Below are 22,448 nucleotides of genomic sequence, written 5' to 3'. Positions count from 1 at the left end.
TTTTATTAATGGTATCACAAGTGTACGATTGGCTCAGTGTTAGCGCATTAGGTTATTGTCCCGAAATCTTAGATTCGAATCCCGCCGGCGCCAATGCGTTTTTAAAAATTATAAAATAATGCCTAATCGTAATTAGTAAAATAAAATATATGCAAATTAGATTAACCTATAATAAAAATAAGAATAAAATCTGCAAGAAAACTAAAAAAAATTTTTTTATAATAAAAATTTTAAAAATTTTTAAATAAAAATGCTTGATTTTTGCTGCCAGCGTGACGTCAGAACTTGTCAGCACGGCATGCTCGACTTGGTCTAGCAATCTGCCGTCAGATTGTGTTGCGCATGTCATGTTTGAATTCTGCCGCCTATCTGGCGTCACGTGCTGGCAGCACGGCGTGCTCGCCTGGAGCTGTCATTCTGCTAACATAAAATATCAACAGGTTCTGTTAACATACCGTAAGCAGAATTTGAGATCAGTTGAGTTCAGTCTGTCAACACGTCGTGATTGAAACTGCCGCCAGCCTGCCGACACAGTGCTAACATTTTGATGACTGGATACGAACGTCTGCGCTCCGTAGAGTTAAGCATTGAGGTAAACTAAAGTTCTTCATTGATTTCGTTCAAACTTGATAATATTGTGTTTTTTAGTACATAGAACATGAATATAAATATAAAATCGTCGCTCTTGAGCAGGTACAAAGTTATAAAACGTTAAAGATGAGATACTTGTGAGGCTAGGAAATCTGTCACACCGATGGCATAAAAGGACATGCGAAAGTGCATATATGTTTGCATTTGTTTCTTGTATACCTATATTCTTTTTTAAATAAAAAAAGTCTTAGCAACAGCTTTTTTACAGTCTTTCAACTTAAAACACAAATTTCGGGATATTCCCGGACTAGTTACGAATTACCACGGGCTTGGGGCCATTCATAATTTTTGGCATTGGTCGACATTTTTATCTGTACTTCAAAGCAAGTACATTTCCATGTTTTATCTATACCGGCATTGTGAAGAGAAAGGTTCAACCTTTTAAACCGTCCTATGTTTTTTTTTTAATGAATATAAGACTCAGGGGACAAAAAACAAAAAGAGGTCTAATGAATAACCCAGGTCTCCCCTAATGATTATGCGGTTTAAGTGTGAAGTTGTCCTCTGTTGGGAAAAAACAAAATTACTTTTCGAACAATCCAATAATTTGTACTCGCAATAAATTATTTAAAACTTTAATAAATCAGATTTAATTTTTAATTAAAATTACCAAATGTTATTTTTTTATGGAATAATATAACTATTTTATTATAATTTTACAAGGTACTTTCGCAGTGAGCAAAATGTTATCAAAAAGAGTTCTTAAAATGTTGAGTTCATAAAAGGTTTCTATATACCGCACTGTAGAATGATAATCGATTTATCGAAGAAATATTTTGATAAAAAATTTTGCTTAACCCTTAAACACCCCGATCCTGTAAAATACGGAAACACATTTTTGGGTCTGGGAGACTTTTTCAACTTTGAAAAGCTATAACTTTGATTAAAATATTTTTTTTACAATTTTTTTTAAATGAAAATTCAGAATCTCAGGAGTGCGACTGCACAATCGGCATTGCCAAAAAATAATTTATTGTAAAGTTATAAAGAAAAAGCCATTAAGCAAAACTGAGAAATTGGTCAAAAATCCGCTTTTCCTTAAAAAAATTATATCTTTGCAACAAAAAACTTTTAAGGACTTTCAAATACGGCGTTTCAAAGCTAAAGAGTCACAATTTCAAAATAAAATTTGGCAAAGTCATTCCTTTTAAAAAGTTTAATTATGTAACATAGAGAGTATAAAGTACTTTTAGTCATCTAAAAATCCACTTGAAAAAAAATCATATCTTTGCAACAAAAAACTTTTAAAGACTTTACAATACGGCGTTTTAAAGCTAAAGATTCATACTTTAAAAAAAAATTATATCATTGTCATTTCTATTAAAAAATGTACTTATTTAACAAAGCGAATGAGGTATTTTTGATTAAATCGTGTCTAAAATTGAAAATTGATGTGTTTCATGATATATTTCGGAAAAACTACATTTTCTACAATATTTTATAGTATTCCAACTTTAGACAGAGTATATGCGAGTAATATCCGCGAACTGACCTATTTGAACGTATTTTGTTTTTTATGTAAAATACAGAAGAAGTTTCACTTACACACTATATGGGTCGCATTAACCCTAACAAAACTTTGCTGCCGTGCCGTTCAAATTTTAGTTGACCAAAAAAGTTGATCAACCATATCAATCAAAAGAGGAGATTTAAAACTTTTTTTGCGCCTTGGACCGAATCTCCTATCTCATTCCGTCTTCACACAGAAAGCGTTCAAAACTTCATATGGGGTCTCTCAGACCCACTTATGTTTAAGGGTTAAAATACCATATTTACAAAATTCTATGTTATTGTTTTAATTTTGTATAACTCGAAATGTATACGGCCAAATAAAAAGTTAAATAATAAAGTAAACACTCGAGTGTATGTACTTTCGTGTGATAATACACTCATGTTTAAGAATAATAAAGTGTACGTAATTAAAGGTTAAAAGTGTACCTTGAAAAAGTTTAAAAGTGCTCAAAAGTAGAAATGCTTTATAACAATTGTCAGTCATTATGTATTAACATATTAGCATGACTAAGAAACGACGGGCTACTAAACGAATAACTTTATAAGAAATTGTTAGAATACGTCACCTAATAACGGAAATAATAGGAGTAGCCATATTGTCGATAACAGCAATAATACCTTCTTCTCTTCTACCAAAGTATTTTTGAAAAATATTCTTATTCCTCTATAAAACAACCGCATTTTCGCGTATGCCAGAGCTGTTATCAATAAACGCGATAAGCAAAAATTATTGACATTTCTGTAAATTTTTTTTCGCAAACAGCCTTTTAGGCGTCGTATTACACAAGATGTTAATGTACACCCTGCCGAAAATATGCGATTAAAACCGATTTAAAAAAAAGTAATCCAAATCGATCGGGATTTCTGCACCGAAAATACGGTATTAAGACCGATTAAAAATCAGATCGGAATTAGTATAATTCGGACGGATTAATATTGGGATAAATCCATTTCAATCCGAAATTACATGATTTCATAAATTATAATTAAATCGAATTTTAATACGATATGACACGCTGAGACGCTAACAAATCTTGTGTGCCATTTTTAAATAAAGAGATATTTTGATGACAACACTATAAATCACGTTAAAAAATTTGTAAAATTGTCCAAAAGCTATGATTTTTTGGCAGTTCATAAACCGTCAAGAAAAAAATAGTTTTAGAACAATTTTACAAATTTGTTAAAATAATTTACAATGTTATTTTATCAAAATAGCTTTTTATTTGAAAATAGCACGCAAGAATTCTCAGCGTCTCAGCGCATCATTTCTCGCTACTAGTGTCAGGATTCCCAAATGTGATGGTCACTGAGAGTATTTAGGAGTCTTAATGCAACTACATTAAAATTTGTAAAAATTTTTATATTATTCATTACACTTAAACAATTTATAAATTTAAAAACAGAAATATATATAGAATAGGTGTCGTATTTCACAGTCAGAAATATCGTAAAGCACGAAAGACGAGTGATACAATGGTTCAGTTGCATTCAGGTGAATATGAACAAATATTACACATCACTCTCTTAAATAATAAATGTCACATTCAAATATCAAAAATTACAATCAGTTCCAACAAACCGTTCGTACATGTATCGTACATGGATAAGATAGAATCAGAAGATTATGTACATAGCTCAATAGTTCCAACAAGTGATGTAAAAAGCAAGATTATTCATGTAGATGTAGGATATTCTAGATATTTATGCAAACCTCCGAATGTATATGAGATTCAATAATATAGTAATAAATACAATGCTGTTTATAAAAAAATGTTATTGTACATTTTATTTAAAAAAAATGTTAATGCAAATGTTATGCAAACCTCAATATAGTTAAAATTATTAATAAGAAATATTGTAGGATGTTGATGTGGAAGTAGAGGATATCGACGAGTCAGAGTTGAAATGTAACACTTGTTTATTGCTAGGAAGAGTTATACACCAACGTCTCAAAAATCGAATGATGTCGACCGTTATCATGCACCCGCATATATACTGCGCGTTCGGTGGCCCTACGGCCCTATTGGCCCGAGCTGCGCGGGAGGGGCGCGCTGGGCGCACAGCTCCGCGGTTCACGTGCTTACGTAACGGTTGGATCCTGTACGAACGTGTTAGGACATGTTACAAGAGTGTTTCCTAACTCGTGTCAGGATTTGTTTCGAGAAATATTTCCTACACTCGGCCATTCTGCTTTGATATCCGCCCCGGATATCCGTTAGTCCGCATTATTTTCTAGATCTAAATCGCTCATTTCTTCAGACTTATCTATTATGCTCGCCCACGGTTTAATATAATCGGCGGCAGTGGATGTCTCCCATGGGCCTTCATGGTCGCCCACCTTCCTGGCTACGTATCTATTATTGCGTAGTATCTTAATGATTTTATAAGGGCCTAGATACTTATTAGCTAATTTCAGTCCTGGGCCTTGCTGCGTACGTCTAATCGCTACTAGATCGTTTTCGCTGTAACTCGTCGCTTTTTTTCGCTTTTTATCGAATCCGTGTTTGTTTTCTTTTTGAATTCTCGCAATGTTTTCTTTAGCGCGATCTCTAATCTCATCGCGATCTTCTTGAAATTCGGAGATCCATTCCCGTTCTAACAATTCGCGCATTTCACAAGCATCCCGGAGACGCGCATGGGTTCCAAATAAAACATTGAATGGAGACGCGCCTAAATTTCTGTGTAATGTCGTATTAAGACATTGCTGTGCTAAACCTAAATGCTTATACCACTCTTCTCGTTTCGGATCCGCGAGCTTAGTTAACAGGGGAATTAATGTACGGTTTATTCGTTCCGCTTGACCGTTAGCTCTAGGTATTCCGGTTGTTATAAGCACATGCTCGATATTTTCCTCCTTACAGTAATTTTGAAAATCGTTCGACGTAAAGGCTGTGCCTCGGTCTGAAATTATTCGGCGGGGGTTTCCAAAAACTACTGACTGTTTCTTTAAAATATTTAAAACTTCTACTGTATTGGTAGTCTTAGTCGCGTACAACCATACGAATTTAGAAAATGCATCGACAATAAGAAATATGTGGTTGTAGCTTTTTTTTGTAGAGGGAAGCGGTCCAAGATGGTCAATATGATAGGTATCGAGTGGTACCTCTCCCTTCGCGATCGGATTTAAAAATCCTTCTTGTTTACCCTGCTTTTTATCGCCTAATATACACGGGATGCAATTTTTAATAATCTCTTGAATTTTACTTTTGACGTGTGGAATCCAGTATTCTTTATTTAACAATGCCTCCGTTTTTGCAACTGAAAAATGTCCCCTCTCATGTGCCCGTCGGATAATTTGAGACCTCAACGCGGCAGGTACAACAATTCGTAATTCATCGTCTACTTCTTTAAAAAGTATACTACCTCTTATGACATACCCGTCAATTTTTTGTGTTTTAGCGATATCAAAAATTCTTTTAATGTCAACGTCGTTTTGTTGAGCTTTCTCTAATCGCGCTAGTAAACCGTCTTTATGAGCTTCTATTAGCATACATTGCGGTAACGGGTTGCGACTCAAGGCATCGACGTGTGCCATATTTTTACCCGGCCGATGCTCTATCGTATAATTGTATTCTTCTAGCAGTAAAACCCATCGGGCTACGCGCACGCATAAATCTTTTTTGTTCATTGTAGCCGCGAACGCACGACAGTCGGTAATGATTTTAAACGGTATTCCTAACAAATAGACTCGGAATTTTTTGAGTGCTTTAATGATAGCTAATACTTCTAGCTCGTAGCTCGTGTATTTTTCTTCCGCCGGCGTGGTTTTACCACTACAATAATAGATCGGATGCATCGCGTTATCGCTCTTATTCTTTTGTAAAAGAATTGCACCGTATCCGTGTGTCGACGCGTCAGTGTGCAACTCGGTTTCCGCGCCTGTTATATATAAATTTAAAATCGGACCATTACAAAGGATTTCCTTCAATCGCTCAAATGACTCTCTCTCTCTTTCGCCAAACTCGAATTTCGAATCCGCTCTTAATAGATTCGTTAACGGGCGCGCAATAGTTGAGTATTGAGGAATGAACTTTCTGAAATACCCGCTCAATCCCAAAAAGCTTTGAACCTGTTTCGAATTGGGCTCGGGAAATTTTCTTACTGCCTCCGTTTTGCGCTCCGATGGTCTCACGCAACCGTTTTCTATCACGTGACCGAGGTATTCTACTCGCTGTTGCAAGAATTGGCACTTTTTCCAATTGATCTTTAATCCGGCTTCACTCGCGATTTTTAATACTATTCGGAGATTCTCCACTCCTGTTTTAAGATCAACGGACGGTATAATTAAATGTAAGTTAATATTGTTTTGGCCATGTAAGTTAATATTGTTTTGGCTTGTATTAAATCTCGAAAAATTATATTAATGAATCTCTGAAAGATGGCTGGAGAATTGCACAAACCGAAAGGAACTCGTAAGAATTCGAAATGCCCATCTGGCACGATAAAGGCTGTGAATTTCCGGCTTTGTTCGTCCATCGGAACGTGAAAAAACCCGTTCTCTAAATCGAGCGTAGTAAAATAATTCGCGCCTTGCAATGAGTCAAATTGATCCTCCGCGAGCGGTAAAGGGTACCGATCTTTAACTATCTTTTTGTTTAATTGCCGGTAGTCCACGCACAATCTGATTGAACCGTCTTTCTTTTTTGCTAATACGACAGGACTCGCGTATTCCGACAAAGATGGCTGCACAATGCCCTCGCGTATCCACTCTATTTGCGCGTTTACTTGCTCTTTTTCTAACGGCGATAATCGTCTTGCTCTTTGATACACAGGCTCATCGTCTTTTAATAATATCGTCATCTTTAATCCGACTTCTCGCGTTTTCTTTGGCTCATACTCGTCAATTAAAATTTTAACCGTGTCTCTACATTCCGTATTCGATATATGCGTTACGTCTATATTGTTTGCTTCGTCGAGAGCTAAATCTATCTTAGATATCTCGCTAAATTCTTTATTTTTTGAATTGGATTCCAGTGCATCGATAGTGATTTTTTCCGCATTTATCGTAGTTTTTACAGTCTTTAGAAAATCTGCACCGATGAGCAGGCTGTGTTTCATGAGCGTATCCGAAACGACACGGATAAGCATCGGATAGTTCTTATCATCAATAGTTATAACTGTATTAAATTCGCCTAAAGTTACGTTATTTCCGGAGCCTACACCGCAAAATTGAATTTCACTTTTCTCTAATTTCGGAGCGCCTATTCTAATATATTGATCCGCGCGCATTATACGGATATTGCTTCCGGTGTCGATGAGTGCTTCTAATTTCCGATTGTTAATTGACACTTCTTTCACATACCTTTTCCGGACGCTTTTCGTAACAACGTCGGTGTCGCTCACCGTCTTTTGCTGCTTATCGCACTTCGATGCCAGATGCCCGCGTCCGCCGCAACTGAAGCACTTCGGTCCTTCCGCCTTTGTTGGGCAGTCCGCACTCACGTGGTTCCGCTGGCCGCAGTTGAAGCACCGTCTCTCGTTCTGCGGGACCTCCTTCTTGCCCGCTTTCTCTGCATCCTGACGACGACCTCTGGATGGCTCCGTCTTTTTCGTAACACTGGCAGGCAGTCTCTCCTTCAGATTCACTTTTTCGAAAGCTCGCAGTAATGATGCCTTCGATGTAAATCCTCCGACGCGCGCCTGATCTCTCAGGCTCACCACTGGTATGCCGTCAATAATGTAGTCTAGTACCTCGTCCTTGTCGATAGGAACTCGGTTAGCGAGGATTGTCTTCGCGTGAACGTATTCGTGGAACGTCTCACTTCTTTGCCATACTCTTTGCTCGAACGTTTTTCTCAGCTCTATTTTGTTCGGTCGATGGTCGAACATCTCACGCAGCTCACTCAGCAGGTCGTCCACGGCGGACTCTACGCGAGTAGGTTCAGATGGAACCACTCTAGAGCCTTTCCTTTGAGTCTCATACTGATTAAGACTCTGGTATAGTTCTCCGTTAGGCCGTACGTCCTCCTCAGCAATGTTAATTGTTGCTCCCAGTTTCTGTAGTCGCCAGTATCTCCGTTGAAGTGGCCCAGTAGATCTGCTACGGCCGTTATGTTCAACTTAGACGATACTGTTTCCCGTTCTACTCGCTGCTCTCGGTCGGACACATTTAATCGCTGCATATCTCGTAGTAATTGTATTTCTGCTCTGGCAAGAGCCAACTCACGATCAGCAAGCTCTTTTTCCCGCCGGTATAACTCGATCTCTCTTTGGTGGTTGTCGGCGGTTGGCAAAGCTGCTGCGCCCGTCGTGTTCGTCTCTGCAACTTCCGGAGCGTCTTGCATCCACGCTCCCGTTGGATCCGCTTCGATCAATCGGGCGATTAGCTCGGCTTTGTTTCCTGTTAGGCTTAAACCAAGATCCTTTAATTTCTCCTTCAACTCGACGATGGTGAAATCGCTCGGTTCTCTGCCACTCATCTTGTTTGCTGTTTCTCGTCGTCTCTCGTCGTTTCTCGCTATCTCTCGTCGTCTCTCGTTGTTTCTCGCTGTCTCTCGTCGTTTCTCGCTGTCTCTCGCTGTTTTCTCACTGTTTCTCGCTGTTTTCTCGCTGTTTCTTCTTAGCTCGCAGAATTTCAATCTAGTTGCGTCGATTCCGGCTGGACGAGCCCCCAAATTTGTAGGATGTTGATGTGGAAGTAGAGGATATCGACGAGTCAGAGTTGAAATGTAACACTTGTTTATTGCTAGGAAGAGTTATACACCAACGTCTCAAAAATCGAATGATGTTGACCGTTATCACGCACCCGCATATATACTGCGCGTTCGGTGGCCCTACGGCCCTATTGGCCCGAGCTGCGCGGGAGGGGCGCGCTGGGCGCACAGCTCCGCGGTTCACGTGCTTACGTAACGGTTGGATCCTGTACGAACGTGTTAGGACATGTTACAAGAGTGTTTCCTAACTCGTGTCAGGATATGTTTCGAGAAATTATGCTTAAAACAGAAAAAAATTCATTTTACTATGCAAACTTAATAAAACAAACAACATTTTCAAGAAAACAATAAACATTAATTTGGTGAAATATAAGTCATTGCAGATCATTGAACGTTGTCACGATTTTTGGAATTCGAACTTCAAGCATGAATCAAACATTAGAAAAAAAGAAGACTTTAAAAACATTTACCAGTAGTGGTAGAGTAGATGCGTCCAAAACGAATAATGACCACTTCTTCTGACGACACAGCTAAACAAAAAAAGAAATTAAAGGAAAAAAATATGAAAGCAGAATTGGATCGACTACGCCTTTTTGTAAAAGAATTGAAGTCCAAGGATGAGCAAATATCTATTAATGAGTCGGAGAATAAAAATCTTGAAAGCACATTGAACACTAATCCGATTGATATAGATGAAAATTTGTAAGTATATGTTAATAAACTTTAAAATATGTTATTAAATTCATTATGTTAATATACTTTAAAAATATGTTAATATATTTTGTTATTTTCAGATATGAAGTAACTGCTAATGATGAAAATTCTCCCAATGTAGTTTTGTTGACATCTCTAAGTAATAATTACAATATAAAAAATAAAACATCATTTTTTCCTGTTACTGCTAACAGTACGTTGCCAGAAAAAAATAATGGCACGAATGTGCTAAATTCAGTAGAAATCATCGAGACATATGGCCCTTCCTCTCATCATCGTACGCACATTGATGGCAGCAAGTGCATTAACTGTCACAAAATACTTGAAAAATTTACGTGAGTAACTGTATTTATTATCAAATAAATTGACTCTTTCGTATGAAAATAAATTTCAAAATTAACTTATTAACAACTGCAGAAATGTCTTATTATTCCATATATTGTAGGACAAAAACCATGTAATCTTATAGGTTGAATAATAATCATATAAGGTTTTTGTCTTAGAGTTTATGAGTTTCTTATGTCAATATATGAGACTCCCGTTTTCAACACGGCTAGAGCTTATTGGTCGTATATTATCTTTAAGGGGACTTAAATTAAAGGATAATAAAGGTTATTTATATATTAATTTAGTGGCTTATTTTCTCATAATATTCACCAAACTTTATTATCATACCGCGTAAATAAAAATATTAAATACAATACTTTGCAAGAAAATTTGTAATTACATTATGACAATTCAACACTTAAAAGGAATATTTTATATTTCATCTAATTATTTATTTGTATTTTGTAGGATACTGGAAACTCAATACGAAACCCTATTAAAAGGACAGGAAACAATAAATGTGCAGATGAAGGAGACATTTAAAAAATTGTCAGAGAATACAACCGAGATCTCTAAAACGTTTTATGAGCCTCTCGATGGTTTTCCATTAAAATCATTGGAAGATTTTTATAACCTTGAGAGTGAGACTAAAATAAACGAACGCAACCAATTGGTAAATTTATGAATTCATTATAATGTACCATGCAATCTATGAATATGTGCCAGTTACTTGAACATTAATTGAGTATAGTATTGAAAAATAATATAATTAAAATAATACATCTTAATTTTGTTTTAGTGTCATCATTTACAATCTTTAGGAGGCGCGAAGTTGAGAGAATTTTTACATACTTCTGTAAAACACATTATGACTGATGAATTGGTTAATCAGTTCACGTGGCTCGGTGGGATTGGAACTGAAAAGTTTAGCGACACAAAAATGTCTACCTTATTATAGTAAGATATTTTAAGTAAGATATTTTAATGTAAATGTTGATATATATATATTAATTGTTTATAACAATATGTTAAACTATTTATGTGAAAACACAACTTTGAGAGGCCTTGAACGTTCATCAGAATTTTTGTGTTGATATTTCATGAATGATTTTATATACATTTTGCATGTTCACTCAATTGCATGCGTACTGAATAAATTTTCAGTACTTAAGATGCAGCTTTATATCGAACAAAAAAACCTAATATCACGACATTAAATTGATTTATTACTGAATTGATTTAATGATAAACCAATTTAATAATAAATTTATACCTCTTTCCTAGACTAAACTTTCCAGATTTCTCAAATTACATGTATTTACATTTATACGCGCGTACACACACACGCACGCATAACATATCAATGATACTTCACTGTGCTCACATAAGTAAATTGATTTACTTATGTGATTAATGCTATACATAGTTTATTCTTTTTTTTCAGCTGCAGCAAAGAAATGCCCGCTTTTTAAAGGCCCTGAAAATAAGTCTGAATTTAAAACAGAAATGCAGGAGGTTTTGCGAGCCATAAAGCAACGATATGGCAACAAAATAAAACCAAAAATTGTTGAGTTTGAGGTTGCATCTAATACCGACATCGAATCTTCTGAAGATAGCATGGATACGTCATAATCTTATTTATCTTTATTTTCAAAAAGCCTAAAAAAGTGTACCTTATATTTTCTTTTTTTTATCTAGCATTTTGTTAAGCTATAGCTTCTATATTTTATAATTTCGTGATTTAGTTCGCAGTTGCTCAGTTTTAGAGGAGAATGGTTCTATACGGTTACTTGAATAAACCGGTAATTACAGTTTGAATAAAAGTCACGTAACCAATTGGATCTATTCTCTTCTATGTTTATTTATATAATTTAGAAACACTCGCGGAAGAGCATATTGATTGGTAGATTTACTCTGTCATTCCTATATATTAATATTGTGTTATAGAGTCTACACATATGGAATACGTTTATATTATCGCTTTACAGTTAATCTAATATTAAATGTAATTGTCTGCATGTTATACTCTGCACTCTAAAAGCTACTATATACATGAAAATATCCACAAGTATAGAAATGTAAAATGCAAAATACATGTATTTTGACTCATAGCATCTAATATATATACATACATATATACATATATATTATATCTTATAAACGTATATATGTATACATATATATTTTATCTTATATACATGTATAATATACAAATGTACGTATATATACGTATACACATATAATATATATATATATATTGTGCTAAAAATGTGATATCGATTTTATCGGACGAAATATTTATGCTCTTATATAATTTTACCCAGTTTTATATATTTTATAGTAGCTTTTGGTGTATCCTTTTTTGTGCTTTTATATGAAGATGCTATAGGTAGATAAATGATGATTAAGATACTTTGTATTTTTGTCAGCTATTTAAATTACGTGGAAAACGATAATGTAAATATATTGTGTGTAGACTATCGCTCATTTTTATGATGCTCAACATTTTTAAATGTCTATGGAAGTAATACTAGAAAATAATGACAATAGCGGTTAAAGTGGGATCGCGCTTTAAGCAGAGAATCGCTTATTATTATTTTTACTGCTAATTATTATATCCATTCTTGTTAAATTAACTGTGATTTAAGAATATTGATAGACATAGGTTGCTCGAAATGATTCGTTGTTATCAATGCACAAAAGCGATTGTTTTCGTCGAATGATATTCCATTGCGACTATTATTTTTATTTGGATTTAGTGTGCCCGCGTCTAGTCGAAGTCAGTCAGAAGTCAGAAGTAGCGGAGATTTCTATAGATCGATAGACGATTTCGCGTTGTTTGCTTTACATTACGTTTGCTAGGGAAAGTGTCTCGTACGTCTACGTTAGTGTGTAACAGGAGCGAACACAAGTAATACGAGAGCAAGCACGATTTTATATTTTATATATTGTTGACAGACCTCGCATATTTTATTTATAAGTCCTCTCGAAGAGGTGTGGACGGTTCGATACTTACGACAGATTGTATTATTCTCACCATTATATCACTCATCTCGAAGTAGTAAATACAAAAGCGAAATACCTGTATGTTTTCCACGTTCCACGAGACTCTCATCATAGTCTAAGATCGAATTATTTTTCATATATATGTACGATGGCATGGATAAATGACTCGATTTCACTTATCTATTCTACCGAATATAATATACATTTTAATAGCGATTTTAAAATGAACTGATTTACCGAGCTCTGAATAATACTGAATGAGGACAGTGTTAAATTATTGACTATTTAACTTGGGTCTTGACTCAAAAAATCAAGACTGTTGCGTTTGGGCCTATTTCGTAAAACACAGTAAAACGATAAAAAGCAAACGATAGAAGTTTGTATAATATCTTTTGAAATAAAATTTTGTGTTGTTCATATATTTTTAACATCAAATAATTGTGTACATGTTAATTTTTCTCTTGACCACGTTGCCATTGATCCACCAGCAGCCACTCACAGTACTTGAACAATAAAAAAATTCTAGGCACCTGTGAATGGCTGTGGTTAATTGCAACGTGGTCAAACAAGACCCTCCCGTATATTATACTGAATTAACAAATTTACAAAATACTATATGAACTTCTAATCTTGCGTATTTTTTTCTAGTACTTTTTATGCTTTTAATACTTTTAATGCTAATTTACTAAAGATTGTATATAATAATATTAATCTTTAATTGTAAATCATAAAAAAAGAATAAACATTGATATATAAATGTAAGGGTATCAGAAACAAACCACGCGAATAATTAGGGTTAATAAGCATTAAAAGTACGTGAAAAAATGGACAATGATTAGAATTTTTGAGTGCCGTATATGCATGCGTGCGAACAATATGAGTCTCATTTGGAGAACGCATTTGAGGCTCATATCGCTCGCACGCATGAGTACCGCACGCGTGCGACCGATATGAGTCTCATATGATGACGCATCTGTCGGATGCCGTGAGCTCACACCGTGCGGATAATCCGCACAGCATGCGCGCTCCGTGAACTCATTACGCACGCATTTTGTTATCTGGGTTTTATTAATGTTGTATGTAAGTTTTTATTTGATTTGCTCTTCTTGTTAGCGATATGACGTTTATCTGGATTACTAGTTTTCATGATGATTGCGACTGGTGGAGATTTCTGATTTTTTCGTAGTATATAGTACTCCTGGGTGATGATTAAAACTTTCAATCTTGTACAGTCCGTTGATTCGCAGATTTTCTGTTCAACTTAGCGATATCTCTAGCGTTGCTCTGTAATATAATCACATATGATAATGGTATTAGTGTACTGTAGTGTTTGTTTGCACGTGCGCTTGTCTGAGCAATTTTAATTTTGGATTCTTATCATCTTTTATTTCGTATGAAGTGTCTTGTCAGCATCTTCTTCAGAGTTCTTTGTAACTCGCTACTGCTTCGTCTTTTAGTTTTGCTCTTACTGTTGTGCGGTGCTTTTGGGGCAATTACGTAAGTGTTTCATTATGGGTTACGATCCCGATCAACCCATCCTGGATTCGTTTCCAGAGATAAAGTTGGATCTGGTAGCCCCAAAACCTGCTCTTCGCGAGATGCATTCGGTGCTGCGGCGCTTTATGGCCTTCGCTGCTCGTTGTGGCATTCGATTTCCCGTTCTCATTAAACCGGGGTGCGTTCCTTAGAACGTGGTGTGCCGGCCGTTTGTGGTCGCGCCATGGTGTTTCTCCCCCTGTTGGTGACGACCTCGGGCAGGACGATGGACTGGATTTCGATCGGGAACGGGGTCTAGATTGCGGCCGTCTTCCGGGTTGCGACGCCGACTTGGCCCCCGGTGCTGGATCTCGTGGTCATGGTGCGGCTTTGCTCAACGCTATGCGTCGTGACATTGCCGAGGGCCGGGTTCGGCCTGTTCATGCTAAACCTCTGGCCGTGAAGAATCCAAATGTTCTATCAAACGCAATTCTCTGTTTCCATAGGCGCCCAAAACTTTTTAAATAAAAAAAAATTTTGTAACGTAGTTCGTAACGGTTTGTTGCGCGTATTCGTTCTCTTAATTTTTTGACGTAATTTTTGTAGGAATACGTAAGTTTTGAGGGGATAGTTAGTGTTGACGGTAGGGTAACTCGACGTCCGTAGATTAATTTAAATGGTGTGTGCTCTGTCGCTGTATGAGAAGTCGTATTAAATGCAAAAATTGCGTAAGGTATCCACTTGTCCCCGTCTAGTCTCCATTAATATAATAACGTAAATATTCTGTAAGAGTTTGGTGAGTACGTTCTAATGCTCCATTGCTCTCTGGATGATAGGTTTAAATCTTCTCGACTTTTTATAATCGACACACATTTTTAAATATTTTGCTGACAAAGTTAGTTCTCTGATCTGTTAATATTTTCTCAGGTATTCGATGTTCAAGTACTATTTTTAGTATAAATTCTTTCGTGACAGTATTAGCCTCTTGATTCGATATATAGATATCGCTTTACTAAATTTCGTTAGGCAATCTTGAAACGTTAATAAATATTTAATGTTGTTGTTCGTTACAGTTAGCGGTAATGCGCCCCGACTATATCAAGGGCGCATTTTTCAAAGGGGCCCTCTGGCGTATCTGTAATTATTACAAGTGTCTTTTTTCTATTCTTTAATTTATTCTTTTAGCATAGTTCGCATTTAGAAATATATTTTTCAACGTGTGCGGTTATTCCTAGTCATGTATATTACATTCAAATTCTCTTTAAGGTGCAATCTATTCCTTGATGCCCTCCTATTGGTGCATCGTGGTACTTATAGAGGATTTTCTTTCTCTCCTTTTCGTTATCAATTTTTATTGGAACGTTTGTATTTTCTTCTTCTCCTTCTTCTTCTTCTTCTTTTTCTCTCTTTGTTTGTAGTGTTGACCGTGGCAATCACATTTCGGCTCAGCGCATCTGCGTTCGCGTTGGCCTTACCTGATTTATGTATGACGTAATCGTATTCTTCTAATTTTAATCTCTATCGGATTAATCGCGATCCAGGATCGTTTACGCTAAACAACTATGTTAATGGTTTATGGTCTGTAATTATTTTAAATTTTGTTCCAGAAAGATATGGCCTAAAATGTTTCATGGCTCATACAATTGCTAATAATTCTTTTTCTGTTGTACTGTAATTCTTCTCGGCGCGTGATAATACACGGCTCGCGTACGCAATCGGGCTGTCTTGCCCTACCTCGCCTTATGATAACACCGCTCCGACGCGGCGACGGTCAGGCCGACAGTAGACGAGAACAAGATCCTAGTATGGCGCCAAACAAAAGCGAAAGCAAAGGCCGTAATCACTAACTTGCTTGATTATGCGCAATTCGAATTTGTTGTCGAATTGCAAACTGCGAAGCAAATGTTGGACAAGCTCGACACACTGCACGACACGAAGACAGAGGCCAATAAAGTAAGTCTTTTGTAAAAATTTTATGCTCTCCGCATGTCATCGCAAGAAACGATCACGCAGTTTATCTCGCGAGTCGAGAGTCATGTTCGGTAATTAACGGATGCGAAGAAAAAGATCAGTGATGATGAAAGGATCGCGGTCATATTATCGAGATTACCATCTAAATTCAATACACCGATTACGATGTTCAAATCGAGGGTCGACGACAGGTGTACGGTGACGCAATTGCAGCGCGACTTGATCAATGCCGAGCAGTTAATGCAAAAGACACATGAGATAACAGTCGCACTCGCGGCGACTACAACAAAGAATACGAAGACGGACACAAAACCGAAGCCAAAAAAGAAATTTCGGTGTTACTCATGCGGCAAAATGGGCACCTATTACGCTCGAGATTGTAGCGCGCGTAATGATAACGAGAAGACGAAATCTAACCTCGAACAACGCCATGATCGACATCGCAACGCAGATAAAGAGGCGAAGGCATTCACGGCCGTTAACATTCAGGAAATCGATTCAATCATGCGTGACGACGCAACAAACGTGTGGACCGCCGACAGTAGTTGCAACGTTCATGTCACAAGTCAACAAGACTGGCTTGACGATTTCAAAAAAGAAACGGGTGCACCGTTGCCGGGTCGGCGGCGGACGTCGACTTCCAGTCCTCGGTAAGGGTCGCATTAACATTTCGGCGTACGGTAAGTGGATTGTAACGAAGATTTGCAAAGTGCTCCATGTTCCCGATCTCGGACATAATTTGCTCTCGGTCAGTAAGTGTGTCGATAACGGAATGCGACAAGAGGCACAAGGAGACACTTTCTATTTTTACGACGGGACAAAAGTTATCGGAGAAGGACGTCAAGGTGATGGCTTATATCGGATGCTATTTCGAGTGCAGCCAGTAGCAACGGCGAACATCGCGACGAAGGCATCACTCAAGGTGGTTCACGAATGTCTAGGACACGTGAATCTGAAGTCGTTACGAGACATGGTCAAGCAAGATCACGTCGAAGGCATCGAATTAAAAGACACTAAAGATTTCTTTTGTCAAGGAAGTGCGTACGGTAAGGCACACAAATTACCGTTTAAGTCAATTGACAAAGCAGGCGCGTCGGCCCCGGGGGAGCACGTAAGCGCGGACTTGTGCACAATGGACGTGAAATCCATTGGCGGTAACAAATATTTTGCATTGTTCAAATGTAGTATGACCGGCTACCGATACGTGTATTTCATTAGACACAAAAGTGAGACACTGGATAAATTTGTTGAATTCGCGAAAATTCTATCAAATAAGTACGGACGTCGAATCAAAACGTTTCGTAGCGACGGAGGCAATGAATTCATGTCTAAAGAATTTTCAGATTATTTAAAGCATCACGGCATAGAACGCGAGGTATCGCCACCTTACACACCTGAGCATAATGCGTACGCAGAGCGTGACATGCGGACAATTGTCGAGTCTGCTCGCGCAATGTTATACTCGTGCAACCTGCCGTCAAAATTGTGGGCACATACCGTTGACACAGCGGTCTATCTCCTCAACCGGACACCGTCAAAAAAGGCGGGCGGCAAAACCAGCTACGAATTATGGACTGGGAAGAAGCCGAACCTCTCGCACGTACGCACGTTTGGTATTGATGCGTACAAGTTTATACCCGACTCGCTACGCAAGAAACTAGACGCCAAATCGAAGAAATTAATGCTTGTTAGGTACAGTGCAAATGCATGTATTCTTCTCGACCCAATGACAAAGAAGGTAAGCGTGTCGCGTCATGTTACTTTTGACGAAAACAGAGATGATGTACATGAGCGTCAGCGCAATTATGCAGAGAGTTTGACGAGAACTTGTGTGTGAGGCCGGAAGTCAACTCGAACGCGAGCAATCCCGATAACAAGAACCAAGAGGCCGGCAACGTTGATAACAGTGACCAGAATGATACTCATGATATCGTGGAAACTCCATGTTCACGTCCACGAAAGAAATACGTTGTCTCTGAAGAGCAACGCGGAAAATTAAGGTCGGCAAACCATGGTACCGACGACGCGTACCAGGCGAACGTAGCGCAGTATTGCGAACCAGAGACTTTCGAAGAAGCGATGTCATAAAGTGACGCAGACAAATGGAAATCAGCAATCGACGAAGAACTCGCCGCTCATGACAAGCACGGAACTTGGATACTCGAGGTACTAGAAGCCGGGACTAAGATTGTGACCTGTAGATGGGTGTTCAAGAGGAAGACAGCACCGACTAGAGAAATCACTCGTTACAAGGCTCGATTATGTGCACGTGGATTTGGCATCAATTTTGGCAATATCTACGCACCTGTCGTGCGATACGACACAGTGCGTGCGCTACTGGCAATCGCAGCGGCAAACGACTACGAGATGGTACAGCTGGATGTCAAAAACGCATACCTCAACGGCATGCTTGAACACGAGGTATGAATGGAACCGCCAAAAGGTCTTAAGTTGGCAAACAGGAAGGCGAAGTGTCGTCTTATTAAGGTGATCTATGGGCTTCCTGAATTGGCATATTGTTGGAATAAACGCATCAACGCGGAGTTGCTTAAATTAAATCTGAGTCGAAGTAACGCGGATCAGTGCGTATATTACGGAAAGATCGAAGATGTCGAGACGATAATTGCATTGTTCATTGATGACGCGATTTGTATGGCTTTCAACATAAAAGCAATTAAATTTGTACTAAATAAGTTGTCAAATGTATTCCAGTTAACGGTTGTAAATCCATCCGTGTTTGTAGGTCTCCAGATCGTGCGTAATCGTGAATCGCGATCAATATTTATACATCAGGCCGGATATATTAGAAAAATTATTTGGACTCACCGATGCAAAGCCAATAGCTCTTCCTGCCGATCCGTGTACGGTCTTAAATTTTGAGATGGCAAAATATGGCGAAGAAAATGATATGATTCCATATCGTAAACTCATCGTCACTCATTGTCACAAATTTTGGACACGCACATTACAACGCGGCAAAGCGCGTGATTAAATATTTGAAAGCGACGATAAATTTAGGGATCGAATACAAATTCGGCGAAAACGCAAATAAGTTAATTGGTTACTCAGATGCGGATTTTGCCGATGATGTCGATTCACGTAAGTCAATGTCGGGTAATGCATTTATGTTAAACGGTGGTATAATTGCATGGACCGCGAAAAGACAAAAGACAGTAGCACTCTCGACCTGCGAATCAGAATATATTGCAGCGTGTGTAACGACTCGCGAAGCAATTTGGCTACGTCGATTACTTAAAGATATTGGTAAGAAACAAAACGGCGGCACGTCAATCTAAATAAATAATCAAGCCACAATCTCACTTATCAAGAAAGATGAGAACAAGAACCGGACAAAGTACATCGATATACAATATCATTTTACTTGCGAAAAGTACATGATAAACGAAATTGACATAGAATACGTTTTGTCATAAGATCAATTAGCAGAAGTATTTACAAAACCGTTGTCGCGCAAACGATTCACATCGCTTAGAAACGCGATTGGAATGCATGAAATAGCTTAGTTTTATTTTTTATAAGTTGCTCAATCGAGTGTTCATTTAGGAGGAGTGTTAAATTATTCATGCACACTCAATTAATATATACAAACGTTACCGACCAGGCTGTGGTCGTATAGCGCTATACGCAGCGCACACTTTGTTTCTGTTAGCTGTCTCGCTCCCACATATAAGTTAGTGAATAAAGCAGTCTAAGTCTGTTGCTATCCGAGTCAACACGCGTTGTATTAATCTGCCCTTTATCCTTGTCAGTATCCCAATAATTACGAATTAAAGTAAAACATAACTAATTTACATTGTAACAAAAATTTCATGTTTGAATGTGATTTTTTTAAATAACGGGACATATGATAAATATTATGTCAGTAATTAAATTTAATTAACTTTATAATGCGAATTTTTAATTCCATTTTTTTCTCCATTATCAAGAAGATCTGAGAATTTTTTCTGTAATCATCTTATCAACATTGCAGACAATATATAAATAAGTACTTACAATATTTTCATATAATTCTTATTATATTCAATATCTATCTTTACATTAATTTTCATCCATAAAATGTACGACAATGTTAAAATTTTATAATAAATTATAATGTATACAAATAAAAGAATAATAATTAGAAGAGAATAAATATCAAGAACTCTGGTTGTCCGTCAATTTAATATTTAATAAATATCTTTTCTAAGCTATTATGGTTAACATTAACAACATCGCGATAATAATTTTCACAATACGTTAACCACGTACAACTATGCGATTGATAGATCGCACGTAATATACATATATACGAAATGACTAAATAAAAAGGATTTGGAAAAATTGGGCCCTCTATCTGATTATGCAAGGAATAATCTATAACAAGCGCAGCGTGGATAAAAGAATTTCGTATCTAAAAAATCTGAAGCAATAGTAGGGCCTCTCAGGGACGGCAGAACAGAAAATTCCCACGTATGGCGGCGGGGGAGGTCTAGGGGCAGGGGGGGTAGGCAGGCGAGTGCAAACTTTTTGAATATATTTAATCCATTTATATATTATTATTATTATATATTATATGTATATATATTTTCAAAAAATATATAACGTTTTAAATAAACTTTAGTTGAGGTAACGTTTCAAATAAATACTATAAAGTTTAGTTAATACTTAAAGATTGAGGCCCTGAGTTGATTGATGAATTTATCTCAAAGAATTCTAAACGTTTGCATTTTTGTATTAATTCGAAATATTAAGACCCGATTGCACCAACGTCGCATAATATGTAACCTTAGCTTAACTTACTCTTTATCTGTTCAGAACCAAATGTATTTAATCGCAAATTTTATTATATATATTGTATTTTAGCATATCGCATAAATTTTCAAAACTGATAACTGTTTGATTGAAAATTATAATTCTGTTCCTCGCAATAATTATTAAGGCAATCTTGACACTGATACTTGTAAATATCTTTGAAGTTGTTTTTCATCTCTATTTGGCTCCCGTCACGGTCAAATCCGAGGATTCTGTTATTCTTTTCACGAGCATCTCGGCCCGTTAATTTGCTCATCTCCGAAGCAAACAAGTTTCGCGCCAAGGCGCGCGCGAAGGAGAGTCAACAAACATCGATATTTTCAAAACACCGAATTGAACGGTACGCGCTCGTTCGTTCAAATCGGTAACTCCCATCAGGAGGGCCGCTTGGCCAATAATCTTCATTTCGGGAACAATTCGCTCCTCCCGACTCTCCTTCGCGGAGCACCGTTTTTCCGGGGTTCGTGCTATCGTTCGAGAGCCCGACGCCTCAGAAGCGAGAGAAACGCGATCGATTCAAATTCCCTTTTGCAAAAGTGACCGCGCGAACGGAATTAGACTTCTCTATATCTATACCGAACATTGTAGTGCTCTCGATCCGAGTTATCAGTGACAGTAGAAACTTTGTGACAAGTGATAATAAACACTTTGTGAGAACCGACAAAACAGTACATTTAGTACATCCTTGATCACCTCCTGTCGTCCGTTCCTGCACTCGAGCGCCACACCTCTCGGTTATCTCCTGTTCGCGTATGTCGTCGTCGCTCTCTCGCGCTCTCTCTTTCCTCGTCGTTCGCGGTATTGCTGTCTTTCGCGCTCTCAACGCTCGCTAGCAGTATCGCGCAAATTCAAAATTCACAGCTCCCGCGTTCTTTCTCTGAGAAAAACCGGCTTCCAGTGCTCGTTCGTCAAATCTTAAATCACCGAAACCGAGTTCACTGAACATTATCTCTTTTTAACTGTCCCTTTAGAAAGAGATGAAGAGTGGATTAAGCTAAAGTTTAAATATTATGCGATGTTGGTATAACCGGGTCTTAATATTTCGAATTAATGCAAAAGTGCAAACGTTGCAGTACGTTTTGAATTCTTCAAGATAAATTCATCAACCAACTTATCTAAATCCAGCTTCTTTGTCATGCCGTAATGAACATGTAGAATTGCAATGTTATTAAGACAATCTTGCAACATTGTAGAACGTAGATAATTTTTCAGTCATCTTAAACTGGAAAAACTTCGTTCATTGTTGCAAGTGGAACCTGGTACAGTCAGGAGAAGCTGAATGAGCTTGAAATATTCTGGAACGAGAGCGGCACACCAGTCATT

At 37.5% G+C, this 22,448-nt stretch overlaps 1 protein-coding gene across 2 annotated transcripts; it reads left to right on the top strand.

Annotated features, from left to right (window-relative positions):
• The first annotated feature begins 9,279 nt into the window (after window positions 1–9,279).
• On the top strand, window positions 9,280–11,987 carry LOC120356943. Of its 2 annotated transcripts, XM_039445868.1 has the most exons (5): window positions 9,280–9,521; window positions 9,614–9,868; window positions 10,329–10,533; window positions 10,660–10,817; window positions 11,305–11,987. In XM_039445868.1, the coding sequence occupies exons 1-5, from the start codon at window positions 9,307–9,309 to the stop codon at window positions 11,330–11,332; spliced, it is 861 nt and encodes a 286-aa protein (XP_039301802.1). In that variant the 5' UTR covers window positions 9,280–9,306; the 3' UTR covers window positions 11,333–11,987. The 2 variants fall into 2 exon arrangements, with proteins under 2 accessions (XP_039301802.1, XP_039301803.1); XM_039445869.1 differs by lacking the exon at window positions 11,305–11,987 and having other exon boundaries at window positions 10,682–10,811.
• The last annotated feature ends 10,461 nt before the right edge of the window (window positions 11,988–22,448 follow it).

The sequence above is a fragment of the Solenopsis invicta genome, chromosome 2 (assembly GCF_016802725.1).
Source record: "Solenopsis invicta isolate M01_SB chromosome 2, UNIL_Sinv_3.0, whole genome shotgun sequence".
In the NCBI taxonomy this organism is placed as follows: domain Eukaryota; kingdom Metazoa; phylum Arthropoda; class Insecta; order Hymenoptera; family Formicidae; genus Solenopsis; species Solenopsis invicta.
Note: the sequence above shows the minus strand (reverse complement) of the source record. Positions and strands in the feature narration are given on the sequence as shown.